The following is a 22,720-nucleotide window of genomic DNA, read 5'->3' on the forward strand; positions in this document are numbered from 1 at the left end:
CAGAATTGGGTTGTGCAAGGGCTTTGTGCAAGGATGCTTTTTAATGACTAAGAGTTCGGTAGCATTTATAATGTGCTATGCCATAAGCTGTTGAAATATGCTTATTATTATTATTAATTATAATTTGGTATTATAATTTAAATAATAAATCATTCAACTCAAAATTTCGCTATAACAATATAGTTCAAATGGTGGTGATGTTAGCTATAAGCTTATAAGTATTTATACCACTAATGCATTAGTTAACTTGCTGTTATGAACTCATTTATGCTGGAATAAATGATCAGGTCGGACTGTTCACCGACCAGGTTTATCCAGCAGGCTGTGAGAACCCCAATGTAACTGCAATTAGAGTTTAAATCCTTATTCCTTATCACCATCCAATGATATTGTCTCTGTATTAATGTCAGATGTTAACTCCAAAGGAGGGTTAGCTCTGATTTCTGAATACCCAGGCAACTGTGAATTGGACTGAACACAAAACAATGTCTATTCCGCAGTGGTTGGTTTTATTGAACCAAAAGCAATTCCTGTTACAGTAATTCTCTGATTCAAACAACTTTGGAATTCTTACTCATTACTAAACTAAAACATGCAAAATATATATGTGGAAATAAAGAATAAAACAAAATAAACAATGGATTAAAATGAGCGGTTAGCAGATCTTAACTTAACTCAAAGTTGTTTAACACCGCCCTCGAAACACCGGCATTTCACGTATCAGCATTGATAGACAGAACAGCTTCGGGAATCTCACTGGACGCTTTGATATCTTACGAAAGCTAATTCAGCTAAGCTACCTACAGTTCAGATACACGTGACCCTCCAAGATGGCTGCTACGATGACGTATGAGGGGAGGTCCTAATGACGTAACCACGCTTACGCTGATGGGGTAATGCCTCGCTTCGAGGGGCGTAGCTAAACTGGGAGTTTAAAGCAAAGCCCGCGACTTGCTCGGACAAAGAGATTAAACTGATAAGGAGAAGCGAAAAGAGAGGGGGGGGGGAGCAGGGAAAAGATGCAAAGAAATAAGGCGGTAACCCACGGCGGGGTTATTGATGAATCACAAATCAACACAGCAAAATCAATTGTAAAATACATGCACATACAAAGAAAATGTTCAGCAAAATAATTCCAACTTCGTCGTGGAATAAAAGCATTAACCAACACCTACAAAGTTCTACGCCTGCCCAGGCACTTCTAAACACCCTGTTGGTGAGACAGAAATAAAAGGGGAGAGTCCGTTACTTTGAGATGCCTCGGGGCTGGTCGGAGCGCTTCCCGAGTGTTGCGGCTTTCTGGGTGCGTCTTGACGAGCGCAGTTATCCGCAGGCTGCAGCGGGACCGGGATGGGAAGAAGCTGCTTCGTTCTTCCTCCGGGTCCACAGTCGCTTTGTTGGCCAGACAAAGCGGGGTCCTCTTCGATCACTGGGAGATATGGCGTCTCTCAGTCTTTTGATCAGAGGGAAGTTAAAAAGTACTTATTTTAGGTCGACCTCCTGTCTGCACAGGGAATAGTTTGGCTTCGAAAAAAAAACTCTCGGTCCAGCGAGGAATTCGAGCACGTGTTGTGGGATCACCCCAACGGAAACAGCTGTGTCTTCTCGGTTGGCTAAAGCCAGGGAAAGAAAGAAAGATGGTCGTGGGTGATCGGCTTTTATAGCCATCACCATAGCAAACCTTTATCTTGATCGGCGGCCATTTTGCCGTGTTGCGTGATGGGATTTGTGGCCATTTTGACCACATTGCATCATGGGTAACGCAGTCCGTTACGTCCCGAATTGATGCCGTTTCCTTGATCGGCGGCCATTTTGCCGTGTTGCGTGATGGGAGTTGGTGGCCATTTTGACCATATGAGTTGGTGGCCATTTTGACCACATTGCATCATGGGTAACGTAGTCCGTTACCGCTTTCTGTCACGTCTGAACTGGCACAACATACCCCCCTTTAGCTTTGAAGAGTGGGATGCTGGTCACAGTCTTTAAAGCTACAACCAAGTCCATTCTGGCGTGACGAAAATCCGTTGTGCATGAGTGGAACAACCTAATAGTCTTTTCTAGTAGTCCATTGGGATTCATGCAGTTCAGTTCATCATCCAAGAGGAGGAAAAACGAAGCATTCATTGTGCCTGGGTCAGTGACCTAGCCTGGGCAGGACTAAGCTATAGCTAGTCATTTCTATTGGCTAATAAGGCAACAATAAAGTAATAATAAAAAAAAGAAATGCAAACTTCACAATCACCATTGTCAATACATTCATTGGTCATCAGGTTTGAACTTTGAACCAAAGAAAGGAGAGAAGGAAAGAGGGAAAGGAAAGAGACAGCGGTTCGTAGTCTAATCAGCTTATGGCCTTCAAGGAGCTGGTGCTACGAACCTGGGAGCGACAAGGTGAGGGCGTCAATCCTGGTTTGCAACTGTTTGATCTGCTTGTATGCTGCATACGCCATCGCGGTAGTGATGGCCCATCCAAATACAAGGAGAACACAATAATGGTCATAATGTGAGTGTCGGTCGACTCTGTAGCTCTGGGGAAGCGAAGCAGAGGGACCGAGCTCAACTCTGATGGAGTGAGACTGAATTTAATCAGCTGGGTGCCTGCAAGTAAAAGCTGTCTTTCAATGCCGACATCAATGCTGAAATTGTATCCCTTAAAGACATCTATTATTTCAATCTCTGAGTCATATTTATCAACGTCAAGGTGATGCAGAACCATGTTTCCAATGTGGACTGGAGCACCTTGAGGTGGGGAACAGAAAATGGTTTGGTTGGGCAGTTTTAGTCTAGTAACTGTGTCATGCTGCTCGTAGGATAACAGGGCTTCTGCCTCTGGGGTGCTAACGAGCCAGCGGTTACCTGCCCGCTCAATTTTGGTTTCCACACCTGCATCTTTAAGGGTCATTCTAGCCTGACAGTTTTGTTCAGGAGATTCATTAGACCACACAGGTAATTGGTAACGTCCCTCTGATAAATGGGTTGCTTGGGCATACCCAGTGGATGTCTTTGGTTTTGGTACACAAATCCAAATTAGGGACTAAATAAAGTTTGGGGTCAGCATCATGATAGGCCAATATTGAGGGAGTTTGTAGGTGTACGTGGGTCTCACCTTGCCAAAAACCGACATTCAATACTGATTTAAGCCTATACACATTAGCTCTTTCAATGATGGGAAGGTTTAGCATAAATCCTATCTCCAAGTTGTCAGGATTTACAAATATCGGAATTGCACTACCTAGGCTGTACGCCAGGTGTATTTGTGGTGGTTGCAGTGTTTCACTAGAGGCAGATTTGAGAACCTTTTCAACCAAATCTACTGGTACCAGGTACGGAGGAATCCGTCCTTCAGCAAGGCTATTTATGGATGAGCTAACCTCTCGAGTGAGGTCCTGCATTAAATCTCTAACAACCTGAGTATACATCATGTCATTCTTTACCACTTCTGTGAGCGTTTCCAAAGCAATGCATGGTGTTATGGCTGAGTGTGAAATTATAGACGTGAAGTTATGTATGGACATTTGCTTTGTTAGTGCATGTTTAAAGTGTCCTGATTGAACATGCACTTGTCCTATTTAATGCTATGGCATCGTTCTCTCTCGGCGGTGGGCGGAGTTAGGCTCCGTTCCCTGTGAGGAGAGTTTAGTGGACGGTTTAGTTTGGTTAGCTTGAACCCATGTGTACTCTGGACTTTGCACGCTGGCTTCTAGGTTCTTTCGAGGCCACGCGAAAGTCGTTCGGGGACGGTCTTTTAAGTCAGTGACGCACTGGTGGGCAGTGTAGACGGTTGTCATACTGACGTCTTCCGGGCTGGTAGATGAGATTCAGGGGAAGTGTCCTTTGCCTTCCTGTCATCATCTGGAAAGTGTCACCCCCGTGGAGCATGGGTGAGGTAGAGCGGACTAGCATTAGGACCAGGGGAAGCTTTGCATCCGGTCCCCGTCATGGCTACTGGCATGTTCCTTTGAATGCTTGGCCACGGTGGCAGCTCATTCGCTCCACCTGTCCGGATGACTGTGGGCGGTAGGTGATGTGGAATTTAACTTCCACGCCCAACATGTTGAAAAGCACGGTCATAATGTTTGACGTTCCTCTGTCCGAGTTGATGGACAGGGGAAGGCCCCACCAGCTGAAAACGTGATTTAGCAGCAGGGCTGCTGTGGTGACAGCGGTGTCATTCAGTGCCGGCAAACATTCGACCCATTCTGTGAAAACTGCCTGTTTATTGTCAAGAAGATATTTGTTTATCTCTTAACGATTCAGGGACTGGGCCGATCCAGTCAATCTGCAAATGTGACCACGGAAATATAACCCCCTTCGCTGAAGCAGGGCTTGGTCTGGCGGTCGTGTGGGTTGTAAACTGGCTGCAGGTTAAGCTGCCTTGTACATTACTCCTGGGTGTCCGGGGCCGTTGAAGGCCGGACGTCACCTGTTGGAGAGTTTTCAGATTAGCTTTGCAGCTTCTGTGTTCTCCTACTGGTGAGTCGTGGACATGTGTCAATGTGATCCCAAGTTCGTTTGAATCTTTGGGCTGAATGGGCTGAAACTCATAAACAGCTCCTTAAGTGCTGTTTCCTCTGTTTCAGTAGTCAGAGACATCAGCTTTTTCCCAGCTGTTGCCTAATTTCTGTTTCGAAAACCAGGGCAGGGCTCAGTGGGGTGAGTCCCGGTTCTCTGGTTGATTTGGTGCTGGTTCTGTGGGGTTGGTTGTTATCGCACACACCAACAGATTTCCTTTAGCTTCAAGCGTTGCACCACAAATGGATCCAGCAGGCCGAGCTTCATGTCGCCTGATTTGGATCATGTTGGAAGGAAAAGTAAACACGGTGTCTGGAGAGTCCTGTCTGCCGGTCAAGGATAAGGGCAGGTCTCCGATGACGGGAATGCTCAGCTCAAAGTCGGTGGAAAGAGCTTTCGATGAGCACCCCAAGAGGTTCCTTCACCACCACTTGGATCGGCATGTGGGTTGGATTCTCCACTAACAGGTAAGCTGAGCGATTGTTCAGCTAAAGCAGGGGTGTGTCAGAGGATTTCGAAATCGGCTCTGTGGAAGGCAGAAATGGTGCTAAAAGTTCTTTGTGTGCCTTCTGAGCAGGTCACCTGGTGGATAGGGACGGACAGTCCACTTCCAGAAGTGAGGGCTTGGGAGTCCCCACTTGGGCCCAAAGATGACCATGATAGCAGTCAATGAGTGGGGCTAACCTGTTCAACAGGTCCTGACCCACAAGAAAAGGGTTCTGTGTCCAAAGTACATATGTAGATGGGGTGCACCAGGGTCATGTCACGGAAAGTGATGCTAACCACGCCCGTTTGGTGATGCATGACTGATCCTGAGTGTATCTGGTGATGCCCACGTACAGGTCTCCACCTGGAACGGTTTCCCAAGAGACACCATAGCTCTGGTCACCTCATCAAACAAATCTGAGCACATTAGACTGATCTCGGAACCCGTGGTCTAAAAGAGCATTTGCAGTTACACATCCTCCGATAACTGTCGAGCAGTATAAACGGTGTGCATTTTCATGATGGTTTAGCTCACCTAGAAACCTTAGAAAAGGGGCTTTCTGATCACCTGCTGATGGGATCTTAGAAGGTTGTTGGTGATTTTTCGGTTGGTCCCCCCCCTTAATCAGATAAACTCTGTTAGAAGGGGAAGCCTGCTCCACGCCTAGTCATGCTGGCTGGGGTTTTGGGCCTGGCTTACCTGGAGGGTCGGCAGGATTGGGTGATGGCTGGGACGGCTGCTGCGCGATCTGATGCACTGTTTCGGCTAGCAACCTGTGAAAAGTCTCCTCCATCTCCTTTCTCATTGACTCCTCTATGCGCAGGTTCCAGCCTTTGTTGTCATGTGTGCTTTTCGACCTTTCTGGCCTGTCAGTTTGCTTACCGTATCGAGCTGGATCCGGCCTGTGCCATTTTTGAAACCTCTCACCTTCCATGCTGCCATGCTGACCTCTCCTATCCTGGGAAGCTTTCTTCTGCTGCGGCTCAAAACCATGTTGCTTCTTAGGACCAAATCTAGTTTTAGGTTTGAAGGGAGGCATCTCATGTCCCTCCAGACCTAAACTCTTTTCTGGTTCGGCTTGAATCTGCAGAACCTTTTTATCACTATCGGCTCCTTTGTTGGGCCGGACACGTGTTTCCCATGCCACCTGCGCGTATTTCCTGATTTCCTGCATCGTAAGTTTCTTGGTTCTACAATGCATGGTAACCTCATAACGCACGCTTTCATGAAGATTATGGAGGAACAAAGATTTGAAAGTGTGGTCTTCCTCCAAGCCGGGAGCATTTCGTCCCTGAAAGTAAGCAGCTCGCAAGCGACGGTAGTACTCTTTTGGTGCTTCAGTTCTCTTTTGCTGAATTGCAAAAGCTCCAAGAGTTTGCAGAAGCTGGGTCTGTAAACACAGAATATTCTTCTCTTAAAGCCTGACAAAGAGCTGAATAACGGTCACGTGTAGCTGGAGGGAGGCTTTCTATGAAAACATGGACACTTCTGGACGTGGTTTTCCAGATAAGCTTCAACTTTTCTCGAGCTGAGGGGCTATATAAGTCTAGCAGACAGCGCTCTACCTCTCTGAGATAGTCATCAATGGTGGATTCGGTATTGCTAGGATCAAAACGCTCTATGTCTCGGGCCAGGGACTCAAGTTGACGCATCCGCAGTCCCTGTTCAGGGATCGGAGCTGGTCATCTGAGTCCTCTCCTGACGACTCCTGCCTGTGGTAACCACGGTGGGAGGGAGGCCTCCAGTTCTGACCACCTACCTGGCATCGGCGGCCGTTTGTGGGACGCAGGGGGACCCTCCCTGTCATGAACTCTTGTCTGTGGACGCAGTTCAGAGGAGTGGGGTTCCCCTGTGTCCCAGGAACGGTGCTCTCGTCGCCCTGGTGGGGGGAAAAGATCATAGCGGGCCGTGTCAGGGGTCAGGTGGGAAGCAGGTGTTTTCCCATGATTTACATCATGTGGATCAGTCCTGATTGCCACCGTAAGTTGTTTAGGCATTTCTTTCCGTATCACACTGCTATATCTGTCCTGACCTTCGCTTACCCTTCGCTCAGAAGGTGTCTGAGGGCCTAGTTCATCCAATGTCCTCCAGGTGTGATCTCCATGTTTTCCTTTGGAGTCCTCACACTCAGATCCTTCTGTCTGCAAGCTAATGCGATCCTCCTCTCGCTCCTCTGTGAGATGACAGCTGCCCTGAACACTTTTCTGTTCTAGCTCCCTAACTCTTTCCTCAGCTGCGATCCGCATCTCAACCTCTCTGTTACGCAGATTGGTCTCTAGCGTTAACCTTCGGTGGTATAACGCAGTTAATTCACCCAAAACATCTGCTACCAATCTATGTTTAGGTTTGCTCTGGACCTCCTCCACCAATTCCTGAATTCTCCTCTCACAGTCCTTTATGTTAAACTGATTCAGACGGGTTTGTTCGTCCGGTGTCATTTTAAGCAGTGAGCTAATGACATCCTGGGCCTCCATTCCAATGGAATGGTTTGGACCTTCAGCTCCTTTGACTGAAGAACCGCTACTATCCATTCTTTGTCAGCTATGGATAACAACACAACAGGTAACAACCTGTAGTTTAGCTCAGCGCTAAACAACAGACAACAAATAACAACGCTGTATTCTAGCTTAGCACTAGGTAACAACGCATACACTTTAATTTAGCTCAGCGCTAAACAACAACTGCTAACAACAACTGTTAAGTGGCTTCACTTTAACTGTTAACAGCAAACACGCACTATGACTGGCACTTTAACTGCAGTAAGTGGGTTCAAATACGTGCGTTTAATTAGGCTGCGCAGGGGAGAATCGACCCTGCGACTTACAACTCCTTAGTTTTAGGAATGGTTAATATGCTTGTTTAACTTTGAGAAAATTAACTTTGAGTGACATGGGCCACTAACCTTTCGGCCAGTGATTAAATGATAAAGCTGTGGCTTTGTTTGTGATGTAAGTTATTTCAGAACAGGTGCTCTACACATGTGTGGAAAATAGCAGTGTCTTGGAGCTTCAGAGGTGGCAAAGAATGACAGTTAAAAACCGCTAAATTGCAACCTTAGTTTCAAAATCACAGCTCAATTTTGACCACTTATGATGAGCAGAAGGGGGATAAGGGAGGAAAGAAAAAAAAAAAATGAATAAAATAAAATTAAAAAGACAAAGGGGCGTAACCGTAAGGTAAGTTTAAAGAAACTGACTTTCAAAACTGTCCCTCCGGGACACTGAGCGATCTAAGCTGTCTTTAAAACCGTGACTGCAACTACCTATCCTGGCCACCAGATGGAGGCAAGGTCTCTCTTTTCAAAGCAGAACACGACACAGACTCTGATTGACAAGTAGCAGACGCTGGCTGCTGTGTATTTCAATCTAGCTGACTTCCAGTCCAGAAATCAATATTCAAACCTCAGGTTAACAACCTCAAACCACCACAAACACGTATATATTTAGTAATGATACCTCCTTAATCAATTATGACTGAATAGTCCTTTTGGCAAGGTGAGCAGTCAAAATGCTGGAATATGGATTGTGTTCATTCAATTCATAAGTTGCTGGTTATTCGATTTAGTCTAAAGGAACGCCAATAAGTAGACTCTAGCCCACACCGGGAAAAGCCAATTTATGCTATGCCATAAGCTGGTTGAATATGCTTATTATTATTATTAATTATAATTTGGTATTATAATTTAAATAATAAATCATTCAACTCAAAATTTCGCTATAACAAATATAGTTCAAATGGTGGTGATGTTAGCTATAAGCTTATAAGTATTTATACCACTAATGCATTAGTTAACTTGCTGTTATGAACTCATTTATGCTGGAATAAATGATCAGGTCGGACTGTTCACCGACCAGGTTTATCCAGCAGGCTGTGAGAACCCCAATGTAACTGCAATTAGAGTTTAAATCCTTATTCCTTATCACCATCCAATGATATTGTCTCTGTATTAATGTCAGATGTTAACTCCAAAGGAGGTTAGCTCTGATTTCTGAATACCCAGGCAACTGTGAATTGGACTGAACACAAAACAATGTCTATTCCGCAGTGGTTGGTTTTATTGAACCAAAAGCAATTCCCTGTTACAGTAATTCTCTGATTCAAACAACTTTGGAATTCTTACTCATTACTAAACTAAAACATGCAAAATATATATGTGGAAATAAAGAATAAAACAAAATAAACAATGGATTAAAATGAGCGGTTAGCAGATCTTAACTTAACTCAAAGTTGTTTAACACCGCCCTCGAAACACCGGCATTTCACGTATCAGCATTGATAGACAGAACAGCTTCGGGAATCTCACTGGACGCTTTGATATCTTACGAAAGCTAATTCAGCTAAGCTACCTACAGTTCAGATACACGTGACCCTCCCAAGATGGCTGCTACGATGACGTATGAGGGGAGGTCCTAATGACGTAACCACGCTTACGCTGATGGGGTAATGCCTCGCTTCGAGGGGCGTAGCTAACTGGGAGTTTAAAGCAAAGCCCGCGACTTGCTCGGACAAAGAGATTAAACTGATAAGGAGAAGCGAAAAGAGAGAGGGGGGGGGAGCAGGGAAAAGATGCAAAGAAATAAGGCGGTAACCCACGGCGGGGTTATTGATGAATCACAAATCAACACAGCAAAATCAATTGTAAAATACATGCACATACAAAGAAAATGTTCAGCAAAATAATTCCAACTTCGTCGTGGAATAAAAGCATTAACCAACACCTACAAAGTTCTACGCCTGCCCAGGCACTTCTAAACACCCTGTTGGTGAGACAGAAATAAAAGGGGAGAGTCCGTTACTTTGAGATGCCTCGGGGCTGGTCCGGAGCGCTCCCGAGTGTTGCGGCTTTCTGGGTGCGTCTTGACGAGCGCAGTTATCCGCAGGCTGCAGCGGGACCGGGATGGGAAGAAGCTGCTTCGTTTCTTCCTCCGGGTCCACAGTCGCTTTGTTGGCCAGACAAAGCGGGGTCCTCTTCGATCACTGGGAGATATGGCGTCTCTCAGTCTTTTGATCAGAGGGAATTTAAAAGTACTTATTTTAGTCGACCTCCTGTCTGCACAGGGAATAGTTTGGCTTCGAAAAAAAAACTCTCGGTCCAGCGAGGAATTCGAGCACGTGTTGTGGGATCACCCCAACGGAAACAGCTGTGTCTTCTCGGGTTGGCTAAAGCCAGGGAAGAAGAAAGATGGTCGTGGGTGATCGGCTTTTATAGCCATCACCATAGCAACCTTTATCTTGATCGGCGGCCATTTTGCCGTGTTGCATGATGGGAGTTGGTGGCCATTTTGACCACATTGCATCATGGGTAACGCAGTCCGTTACGTCCCGAATTGATGCCGTTTCCTTGATCGGCGGCCATTTTGCCGTGTTGCGTGATGGGAGTTGGTGGCCATTTTGACCACATGAGTTGGTGGCCATTTTGACCACATTGCATCATGGGTAACGTAGTCCGTTACCGCTTTCTGTCACGTCTGAACTGGCACAACAAATGCTAGATGTAGATGCAATGATGCAAAGTGTGCAAATATGCAAATGTTGTGCAGAGTTTATGGGTTGTAGTTCAGCCGTTCAACAGCAGTTTAACAGTCTGATGGCAGCAGGGAAAAAGCTTTTGCAAAACCTGGTGGACCTGCAGCGGATGCTGCGGAACTTCTTCCCAGAGGGCAGCAGGGAGAACAGTCCATGGTGGGGGTGTGAGGGGTCCCTGATGATGTTAAGGGCTCGGGACACACATCGCTGAGATGAAATGTCTTTTATGGATGGAAGAGGAGCCCCGATGATCCCTTCTGCTGTCTTCATCACGCTCCTCACGTTCTTTCAGTCGGAGGCACTGCAGCCTCCACACCACACAGAGAGACAGCTGGTCACAATGCTCTCTATGGTGCATCTGTAGAATGTCGTGAGGATGGGCGGGGGCAGGTGGGCTCTCCTCATCCTCCGCAAAAAGTACAAGCGTTTCTGTGCCCTCTTCACCAGTGATGTGGTGTTCACAGACCAGCTGAGGTTGTCCGTGATGTGCACCCTAAGGAACTTGGTGCTGCTGACCACCTCCACAGCTGAGCTGTTGATGAGCAGTGGAGCGTGGGGAATCTTGCTGCAGCAAGGATGATGATGTCACAACATTCTGCAACATGTTTGTCAAGGGAGCTGACTTTCAGCTCTGTGGTAATGTCAGGCTGAATCTCAAAGATTTGATTGTGGTCCATGAGACAGGCATGGGTCATGCACATAAAGCCTGGAAAGAGCAGATAAATCTGAGGGCTAGGTAAGGGGCATTGGTCATGTGGCAGAATCAAGATTATGGTCCAGAGATCTGAAGCCTGGTAGAAATCTGATGGGGGCAAGACGAGACAGGGAAATCCTGAAGACATCAACATGGTCGTGATCAGATCAGGCAGGCAGGCAAAGAACGCTGGACATCTACGGGCAAAGGTTTTTGACAATGTGGCTCTGTCTGTCTGTCAGCAGCCAGCTTATGCAGGTGTAGAAAGCTGTGAGAATGATGAGCTTGATTGCAGTGCCATGGGAGGGAGGGTGCAGTTTCACTGGATGACGTAAATGAGTATGAAGAAGGAGATGTGGGAATGCACACAGACAGACAGGCCAGAATCATTGCACACTGAGGGTGACACGTTCCCTTCTCCTTCACCAATCAGTTCAGTTTTCACTTAGAAATCTTTGAGTAGTGAAATGATACATTCAATACCACAAGTTTTATGAGGCATTTAAAGGTATACTATGCAACCAGGGTTGATTTTCCAGCGAGGCTCCCCCCAGAGGGCGAAAGTAAAAGTGCACTGTCATAAAGATGCTCAGCTGTTCTGGTTTCTCCATCAAGCCAGGCGCGGTTGTTTTGAGCTCAGCAGACAGGCGAACGCAACGAAAAGTGGAAAAAACGGCAGTACAAACAATGACTAACACAGTGAAGGTATGAACATCAAGCTTCCCGCAGCGCTATCTTGGCGAGGCGGCCGCCTCGCCAAACCGCCGCAGCCGCCGCCTCGCCAGTTTTATTATTATTATTATTATTATTTTATTTTTTTTTTATGTTGGCGAAACGCTACCGCCACCGCCTCGCCAAGCCGCGGCCGCGGCCGCCTCGCCGCGGTAGCATCTCGCCAACATAAAAAAAAATAAAAAATAAAAAATAAAGAAATAATAATAATAACAATAATAATAAAACTCGATATGCTTGCATGTTTATTTGACGTTAACACGCGGTTCTTTGTTGTTGCTTTCGCGCGTGCATATAGTGAATGTCAGGGCAAAAACACATGGAGTTCTCGCCGTAAAATGAGACTTCTGTGGGTGCGGGCCGTGAGCTCTTGCAATTGCAAGTGCGGTATTTCCCCCACAGACCCCCAGGGCGGCCGAGAAAACCTTTGTTCGACCTGAAATGACTAATTTAATCATCCAAAACGGTATGGAACACATTAATTAACTGAAAAATGTTGCATAGTATGCCTTTAAAATGTACACACTTACCTGCGCTTGATGATCAACCCATCACTTTGGTGAAGAAGATAGGTCTTCAACATGAGCTTTGTTTCTTGACACCTGGCCATTTGATACATTTTGTGGATTGTAATTTCTACCAATTTAGTTTTCTTCTTTGGGTTGTTAGAATATATTGAAGTTAGTTTAGAACCGAAATTTGTAATTAATTTTTATATTTGAAAATGTTTAGATTACGTTGTTAATTGTTAGACCATCCCATTAATTTGAGTAATTAAGAACACACCGGGTGCTTGGTGCAGGGCTATTGTTTGGTAAATGTCTGGTTGACGGGAGGTTTTTGTAAAAGATTTTTTGACCACTTTTAGAGCTTCAAACAACAAATTGAGATTATTTTTCCTTTTGTAATTAAGTTGCAAGACATTTTTTTGTAATTATTTTGTCTATACTTTTTCAAGAAATAAATCACATATTTTTACAAATCAATGAAGTCGGAAGTGTGTACAAATCAAACCACCTGTTACAACCCACGGCCTATGTTGGAAATTTCTGTTTTTTATGGAACATGGAAGGCCACGACAACACCAAACATTCCTATTTGAGTGGATTTGCTATCACCTGAAGATGTGGGAGGACAGTGATTTTCCAGACTGGGATGAAATGAAGAATTTCTGCCTATTGTGCTGTAATCTGTTCGTTACAAGCTAAGATGTATCAGCAGTAGTCCATCAACAGAAATTGTCAGACCTTAAAATAAAATGGGGGGCTACAATTGTAATGTATTTCACTATTTCATAGTGCCACACTTGCAGCAATCACCATATACAAACAACTTGGTGAAGAAACCCCTATGAGTTACACAAGTATTTAATTTCCCTTTGGGATTAATGAAGCCTAGGCTGAAATTCAACTGAAGAAACTGAATTACTTACATTTATCCAATCAGAGGCTCATCCGCCTCAGACGCAAGCCAATCAGCTTTGAACCACACCTCCACTAAGCCCAATCAGCACCCAGAGTTCAACTTCAAATCCACATCCCAGCCTGCTAACCAATCAAAAAGCAAGCAGTGGTCGCGCAATGTCTGATTTGGACTCAGATGACCCTGATTCAACCCACGTCCATCCCCTTCTCCATCATCGTAGCCAAGCTCCATTTGGTTTTTCCATGGTGCTCCTTCAACCTCGTCCCTATCAGAGTGTAATTCCTCCCGGACTCTTACTGCATTCCCTGTCACATCTCAATGGGTCCGGCAGAAGACCGCCATTTTGAGCCTGGTTCTGCCAGAGGTTTCTTTCCAAAGGGGAGTTTTTCCTCTCCACTGTCGCTCTATGCTTGCTCATCATGGACAGTTAATGCAAACCTGTGTTTATCCAAGCTGGACATCTATCTTTCTGGGTTCCTGAATGAAGCACTAGTATCAACACTCGCGGTCTACTGGATCTCACCAATAAAGCTCAAGCAGATCGTCTCGCCAACCGGCAGTCTATGTAATGAACCAACTTCGTCTATCTCCACTCCACCACCAGTTTCAGGCCTGGGGGGAAACATCCCTGTTCTCACACAACTGCTTATGCATATTAAAGTAAAATTCAGCGCTAATGTTTCCTGCCGAGGTCTGAGCACCAAATTCTTAAAATAATTGTATCAATAAAATTCTTCTAATTGTCCTTTCTTTCCGTGTGAGTTTTTTCAAGTTGAAGGAAAGTATTTTTAAAGTAAATTGAATTGAAATATGGTTTGGATTGACACAGTATTATTTGTGTCATACTATCAAAAAAGTCATCTGTTTATTTATACTTCGTTTTAGGCATATTTTGGAGCTCCTAGTTGGTAGATCTAAGAGAAAAATTAACTGAGACTACAAAAAGATCCGTTACATATCTTGGTCATTTTATCTTGACTTTGTGTCCCAGGTGTCCACGGAGTGCGAGAAGAGCCCCAGTTTGTGACAGCGCATGCAGGAGAGAGCATCATCTTGGGATGCGACGTGCCTCACCCACTGAACGGAAAGCCCTATGTGGTGGAGTGGTTCAAGTATGGAATGCCAATCCCTTTCTTCATCAACTTTCGGTTCTACCCTCCTCATGTGGACCCAGAATATGCCGGTAAGTGTTTAATATAGTAATACCATTGTGACCTTAGCATAGACAAGGAACACCAAGTGCTTAATCCTTTTTTTACATAAAACAATTTTTGACACTTCTTTTTATTACATGAGGTAACTTGCTGTCTAGTTTTATAAATTGTATGACTGTCTACTGAGGCAGTTTTGACATCGTCATTTATTCATTCACTTTGACTTATAGAGACTTTATACATGTATGTTTATATGAAATTCTGTGTTAGCAAATTAGAATTTGGTTGAGTTTTTGAAACGGTGTAACAGTACACAAAATTATATAGAAGGGCGCGCTGGTGCCATTTAGAGGTGCCATTTGCCATTTTGGCTTTGGTAAATTCCTCAAAAAATGTATTATTGTCCAATCCAATAAATGTGGTATGACATACATGAGATCAGATACACATGAAATGAATTTGATAATAATCCACCTCTCCGTTGGTGACGCTGTGGAATATTTCTCGGATTATTTTTCTGGGGTTGCAACTTGCAGACGGTCCCTAAGCATCTGCGGAGCCGCGAGCTCTGCATAGGGTCCAATGTAATTCTCCCAGCGCGGTGGGAGACTCGTTTTGAGGAAGCTATGGTTGTAGCTCACTGTCTGTCTTGCTGTGGTTACAGAGAGGTGTCTGTTTTGTAGAATAAATCATCCACCGATGAGTTATTGATCTGGAAAAGCTGAATCTGTGAATATCTTTCTAACTTTACCGAAGTAGCGATCAGACGATAACTGATCTGTCTAATGAAAATAGCTGCATGAGCTGGGACGCTGTAGAGAGGGAAAGCAAGAATATTTATACAATAATGACCATCTGCCCTATTTACTAGGGGGCAAATATAACTCAAGTCCCTTCAGCGCAATCTCTCCTCCGCTACAGCACGCCCATGATTTCCAGCGCAAAGCCGGTTTTGAGCTGGAAATAGGTTTCCAGCTCAAAACCGGTTTGGCATGGCTGCAACAAACACTGTCTAAAGACAGTCGACGGAAGTTCATTCTGCGACTTGCAGATGAACTTCGTTACAGGTTTACGCAGGAAAAGGCAATACAAGAAGAAAAGATGAGACAGCATTGTGAGATGAAGAGACGTTCTCATGGTAAAACAACACAGTGCCAGGTGCGCAATCTTTGCAACAGGAACCACAGCACTGGGCGGTGTGTGCACTGCACAAAGTATACCTGTTGCAAATGCAGGAAGGACTCACCTTGGGTTTGTGGAAATTGCTAAATGGGACGATTGTAGCTTCATATGTAGTGCCTTTCCTTGGGTGAAATAAATGTTACTCCAATACTGAAGTCATAATGTTTGTCATTTTCTAAGCTGAAATGTTGAATGACATGAAAAGGCGAGACAAGACAAAAAACAATTATTCTCTACGTTGTTCTATCTTTCATGTAGTGAGCTTTACAATATAAATGAGTCTGTTGGTGAATGGACAAAATAAATAGGCTCTGACTTGCCTTGTTGGAAAAGCATGGCTATGACCTGTTCTCAGCTCAGGAACTAGGACCCGTATGATATCTGGTTGTTCAATAGGTTTGTCTAAATAAAAGATTTAGATATGACTTATAAATATATTCCTGCAAAAAGGTCTGATGTTGCAGGGGCAGGTAATGAAAAGGGATTGGAACATGCGTAGAAGGGCTGGTCATATCACAAGTTATTTGCATTACAATAGGGACAGTTAGCAAGGTAGAGTGAATACACAAACTTGAAGAGGGGATGGGGGCTTGCAGAAAAACTGAAATTATCTGGGACTTCTAGTGTTAAGGACCTTCAATGTTAATCCGGTCCTATTTCCTCATACATATTACTATATTTATATAAACCCAAAGTATAGCTCATGCTATAGCACAAAGAATAAGACATAGCTAACATACATGCTTCATTCTATACGAGCCTACAAACAGTTCAGAACCACATGAAAAATATAACAACCAAAATAACAATCAAAACAAAATAAAGACAAAGGTTATAACATTGTCAGCAGTGTTGCAGTGTAACTAAATTTTTTGTCTCTTTGGTTTTTTTGCTATGCTATTGCATTTTCCTGGTTCAGGGGCCTCAAGTGCTATGTTAACAGGTCTCAAAGGCTACGTTGACAATGCAGGCCTTAATGCTCAATTCCGATTTTACATTGTTGTTGTTCACATTTCCAAATATATCGGACTTGTATGTGATCTCCTGTGTGAACTGAATTCATACAACTTAAGTGTTCCACATGCGCAGTTGAGGACGCGATGACGTCACACGTGGCAAGCATGCTCTGTGTTTGTGGAAGCAAACACGGATTATAATGCTGGCGCGCATTTAGTGATCTTTAATTTCTTTTCTAACTGGAGCTTTCTCTCCATTGACTGCTCTCCTCGTTGTTGTCCGCCATGGGTGTCGTTTTACTTCCCTCTTCTGCATAGCAGGACGCAGAATAGTGGCATTTGTCGAGTATCAGTGACGTACAGGTCGGATGAATGCAACCCGGCCGTAGGTTGCATTTGAAAAGATCAGATACGTATCGGATTCAGGACCACATATCCAAGTGGCCTGGGTCGCATTTGAAAAAATCTGATCTGTGTTGTTCAGACTGTCATGAAAAGATCAGATCCTGGTCGCATATGGGGAAAAAAATCGGAATTGGTTACTTCAGGCTGCAGTGTGAACGTAGCCAGAGTCTCTTTTGAGGTGTAGGGGTCTCTGAACAGCCAGTCACTCTGGGTCGGTCTCTCCCAGGAGTTATCCTGAGAAAGCAGAAAACCTGGTGATGAAATATCACTTATTGCTCCTTTAAGTATTTGTTTCATTGTTATTTTATTTATATTTTGTCTGTTAGTTTTCCATAATTAAAAAATACAGTAATTTCAAACATAAAAATGTCCACCATAAAATGTAGTCTTTTTTCCTTCAGAAGGAAAACCATTTCAGAAAACATATTTAAAAGTTTAGATATGGACCAACGTCCCATTACACGCATAATCAAGCAACAGTCCAACTCTGACAATTTCATTGGACTAAGTGTCTGCTAACAGAGTTTGCTGGGATCAGAGTTAACACCAGACTAAGTAACCGGATTCTGTCACAGTTCCCGTAATAATAATCATCTACGTTTGTACAGTTTATAGGGCATGGTCCTGCTCATATCATGTTTGAGGTGTTTTTTTCAACTCTTTGTCCATAACAGGCCTGGCCTTCTCTCTTCTTTCAGTTTCTTGCTCTACTCATCCATCTTTTAGAGTAAAACTATTTCTCATGTCATATGAATCAAGATTTTTTTTTTCTTGCTCTATATTCTATGTTATCAGTTTAAACCTATTTGAAGGTCCTTCTAGATTTTCTTAACTAATTCAAAATAAACGGTATTATGGTATTAAGTTAGGCCCCCGTTCCCAGTGCAGACAAATCAGGCCCAAATCAGATTTTTTGCATTTTAGGACATGTAATATGGTTAAATCTGCCCCAAATCTGATCTTTTAGAGTCACATTTGAGTCACGTCCACGTGTAGTCCTGATTTCGATTGGTATCTGATCTTTTTGAATGTGACTCCAATGTGAACAACCAAGGCGGATTTGACGCGTCTTTCAGGCTACAGTGGCACAGATGTTAGGGTTTTTGTTCAGTAGTTGGTGGGTTTCTGGTTCAATCACCCGATCCAACCATCTTGGTTGTTGTGTCCTTGGGCAAGACTCTTCACCGCCTGCTGATGGTGTAACGTTTCTGGCACTGGGGCTGCTAATTGCAATCAACGCACCTGCGCTGCCTCCACCTCTACCGGCTTATAAGCCCTGCGCCTCGCAGCCTCCAGTGCCAGAACGTCTCGAGCCAACCGGTGAGAACTTCCAGCAATTATTATCAAACTGCCTGCCTGTCTGTTGCCCGACCTGTCTTTGCCTTCATCTCTGAGCCAGCCTAGCCCTCTCCTGGATTCTGTCTGCCCGCCTGAGCCCTGCTGTGTCAGCCTCTGGACCCCGGATTGCCCTCCTGTGTTTTTGACCCCGCTAGCCCGTGAGTACTGGAACCTGCCTGTCCCTTAATCAATCTGTGCTCTCTGGAAACTGGATCTTGGAACTGGACTCGGACCCTTCTTTGGATTTCCCCTTGGATTTGTCGCCTGGACGTATTGGCCTTCCCCGTGACCGAACTCAGACTGCCCCTGGACGACGCCCCCCGGATTTCCCTGTCGCTCGGCTTCCGACACGCTGTGGAGCAAGGACTCCTAAAGAAGTCATCTCCCCATCAGGTTAGTGACCAAACCTTCAGCTCATCCTCTCTATCGCCTCCACTGGTCACTAACCCGTCTCTATCCCCCCAGGAGTTGTCGGCCCGTAAGCACGAGCAGCACGTCCCGAAAGCCTCCGCTTCCCTGTTTTTTCAATAAAATCGGCTCAAGAGCCACTGACCTGTCTCGGGTTGTCTTTGGGTCCGCCCTTATTCGTCACAGCACGTTCTGGCCAAATGGATCCTTCACCCGATGGTCAGTGGCGCGCGGGAGTGGAGAAGTCTATTTCCCAGTTAGAAGCCGGCGTCTCTGAGATTCTTACGCACCTCCGCGGCCAACCCACTTCCCCGACTCCACTTCCGCAAACAGCTCCCCCGGCCCCTGCGTCACATCCGGTGACCTCATCGCTGCCAGAGCCGCGTCTCACTCCGCCTGAGCTCTTTAGTGGCAATCCTGAACAGTGCCGGGCATTTCTCACACAGTGTGAGATACAATTCGAGCTACAGCCATCCTCCTTCCCAACCGACCGTTCTAAGGTCGCGTATGTTATCTCTTTGTTGGCGGGAAAGGCCCGACTTTGGGGAACTTCCGAGTGGCAGAATGACTCCTCAATTTGCCACTCGTACTATGACTTCTCCAGAGAATTAACAAGAGTGTTCAGTCCCCTGCTGCCCTGCCGTGAGTCCTCTAGGGGGCTCTTGTCTCTGAGACAGGGGGAGAGATCAGTGTCCGATTACATTATTGATTTCCATTTGCTAGCTGCTGAGAGCTTATGGAATGAGTATGCGCTCATGGATGTTTTTATCCATGGTTTAAATGATAGGATCAAGGATGAGTTAGCCACCCGGGAATATCCCAAATCCCTCAAGCAACTTGAGGAACTTACTACCCGGGTGGATCTCCGCCTCCTGGAGCGACGAAGAGAGCGCCGCTCAACCTCCTCTCCCCGTCCTCGTTTTTCAGCTGTTCCCTCCGTTCCCCCTCCAGTTTCTCAGAGGTTGCCCGACCCGGAACCTATGCAGCTAGGAAAGGCTGGTCTGTCTAAGGAGGAGCACCAGCGCAGGCAGCAACAGGGTCTCTGCCTCTATTGTGGAGGAGCTGGTCATCGCGTTCGGTCTTGCCCGTTAAAAGACCAAGCTCAGTAGGTGAGGGGAGGTCTCTACTGAGCTACACCAAGCTCGCTGTCTCCCCAGACCGGTTATTCCCTGCCACTCTAACCACTTCTACTGAATCCCACAGACTCTCCGTCTTCATCGACTCAGGGGCGGACACAGAGTTCATGGATGAAGGGCTGGCCAAAAGACTGAACATCCGACTCCACCCTGGCTCTTCTACCCGTAGTGTTCTTGCCCTGGATGGTCATGAGTTAAATATTTCTCGTCTTGTTTCTGAGCCAGTGGAGCTAATATTGGGAGGAAATCACAGAGAGAGGCTGACTTTTATGATTATAGACTCCCCACAGGTTCCAGTGATTTTGGGTGCCACTTGGCTCCGGAGACACAACCCCCAGGTTGATTGGCGGCGGGTCGAAGTGATGGGGTGGGCCCCGTCCTGCTCTGAATCATGTCTGTTCTCCGCCCAGCATCCCCCTTCATCTGAGGGTAAGGCAGACGATTATTATCCTGATCTGTCCAAGGTTCCGTCTGAATACCATGATTTAAGGGAGGTTTTTAATAAATCTAAGGCCACGAGTCTCCCTCCTCATCGCCCGTTTGACTGTGCGATCGACCTGCTGTCTGGGACCACCCCACCCAGAGGTCGCCTCTATTCATTGTCCCCTCCTGAGTCCCAAGCCATGCAGGACTACATTAATGAGTCCTTAAGAGCAGGCATTATTCGCCCCTCTTCCTCACCTGCAGGGGCAGGCTTCTTCTTTGTGGGGAAGAAAGATGGCTCGCTCCGCCCGTGCATAGACTATAGGGGCCTAAACGACATCTCTGTAAAGAACCGTTACCCCATCCCCCTCATGAACACGGCGTTTGACCAGGTCCAGGAGGCCAAGATTTTCACCAAGCTGGATCTGAGAAATGCCTACCATCTGGTTCGAATAAGGGAGGGCGATGAGTGGAAGACCGCTTTTAACACCCCCACTGGTCATTATGAATACTTGGTAATGCCTTTCGGTCTCACCAACGCTCCGGCTGTCTTCCAAAACTTAGTCAACGAGGTCCTTAGAGACATGATAGGACGTTTTGTGTTTGTCTACCTAGACGACATTCTCGTGTACTCTAAGAACCTCACCCTCCATAAGCAACATGTCCGCTCCGTTCTGCTCCGTCTGTTACAAAACCAACTCTATGTCAAGGCAGAAAAGTGTGAGTTTCACACAACCTCCACTTCCTTCCTGGGTTTCATTATAACCCCCGGTCGGGTGTCCATGGACCCGACCAAAGTCCGCGCAGTCAACGAATGGCCCGCTCCAAATGACAGAAAGCAGCTCCAGAGGTTTTTGGGGTTTGCCAATTTCTATAGACGGTTCATCCGTAACTTCAGCCAGGTTGCGGCCCCGCTCCATGCTCTTACATCAAGCAAGATTAAGTTTGCATGGAATGAAGAGGCAGATAGTGCTTTTAAACTTCTCAAGGAGCTGTTTACCTCTGCCCCGATCCTAGTTTCCCCCGACCCGGAGAGACAATTCATTGTGGAGGTGGATGCTTCTAGCTCAGGGGTCGGGGCTGTTCTCAGCCAGAAGGCCTTGGATGGTCTCATTCACCCATGTGCTTTCTTCTCTAGAAAGTTATCCCCTGCAGAGCGCAATTATGACGTGGGAAATCGGGAACTCTTGGCGGTGAAGTTGGCGCTTGAGGAATGGAGACACTGGCTGGAGGGCGCCAAACTCCCCTTCCTGGTCTGGACGGACCACAAGAACCTGGAGTACCTCAAGACCGCCAAGAGGCTAAACCCTAGACAAGCCAGGTGGGCCCTGTTCTTCGATCGCTTTAACTTTTCCCTCTCCTACAGACCAGGATCTAAGAACACCAAGCCAGATGCCCTCTCCAGAGTGTTCGAGGCGGAGGAGGAGAGTCGTGACCAGCCATCGGAGTATATCCTTCCTGAATCCGTAAGGTGCGCTATCACCCGGCTTGGTCTGGAGAAGGAGGTCAGGGCTGCTCTGGAGACCACACACGTCCCCGAAGCCTGCCCCAAAGACAGACTCTTTGTCCCTGACCCCCTCAGGCAGAAGGTTCTGGATTTCTGCCACGCTTCTCGCCTTTACTGCCACCCTGGCTTCACCAAATCCCTCCTTCTGGTCCGTTCCCAGTTTTGGTGGCCCACCTTGGCCAAGGACGTCAAGGCGTATGTCGCTGCCTGCTCCCTCTGCAACCAGGCAAAGGTTTCTAGGCGGCCTCCCTCTGGTCTGCTTCACCCGTTGCCTGTTCCCTCTCGGCCCTGGTCCTGCCTCTCTATGGACTTTGTCTCTGGTCTACCACCTTCCGAGGGCAACTCAGTAATCCTCACCATCGTAGACCGGTTCTCAAAAATGGTCCATCTAGTTCCTTTGCCCAAGCTCCCCTCCGCCAAGGAGATGGGGATAATCTTGGCAAAGGAGGTTTTCAGGCTACATGGCCTGCCCACTGACATAGTGTCAGACAGGGGCCCCCAGTTTGTGGCCCGCTACTGGCGGGAGTTTTGTGCCATGTTGGGCATTTCTGTTAGTCTGTCCTCTGGTTTCCATCCCCAAACAGATGGCCAGACGGAGAGGGTTAACCAAGAGGTCGAGACTAAGCTCCGCCTCTTTTGCCAGTCCGACCCTTCCAAGTGGTCCCAGAACCTTCCCTGGGTTGAGCATGCCATCAATGCTACCCCTTCCAACTCCACTGGTCTGTCCCCTTTTTATGTGGTTTATGGTTACCAGCCACCCGTGTTCTCCATTGAGCAGGTGGAGTCCAGAGTTCCGTCTGCCCGTCTGTCAGCCCTCAGGTGTCAGCGGGCCTGG

General features: G+C 46.2%; 1 protein-coding gene across 1 annotated transcript in view; it reads left to right on the forward strand.

Moving 5' to 3' along the window:
* igsf9bb (immunoglobulin superfamily, member 9Bb) overlaps positions 1-22,720 on the forward strand; it is a 264,759-nt gene that overhangs the window by 90,382 nt on the left and 151,657 nt on the right. The window contains exons 5-6 of the mRNA XM_036143535.1: positions 10,890-10,971; positions 14,368-14,559. Coding sequence (XP_035999428.1) covers positions 10,890-10,971; positions 14,368-14,559 — 274 coding nt within the window. The remainder of the gene's footprint in view (positions 1-10,889; positions 10,972-14,367; positions 14,560-22,720) is intronic.

The sequence above is a fragment of the Fundulus heteroclitus genome, chromosome 11 (assembly GCF_011125445.2).
Source record: "Fundulus heteroclitus isolate FHET01 chromosome 11, MU-UCD_Fhet_4.1, whole genome shotgun sequence".
In the NCBI taxonomy this organism is placed as follows: Eukaryota; Metazoa; Chordata; class Actinopteri; order Cyprinodontiformes; family Fundulidae; genus Fundulus; species Fundulus heteroclitus.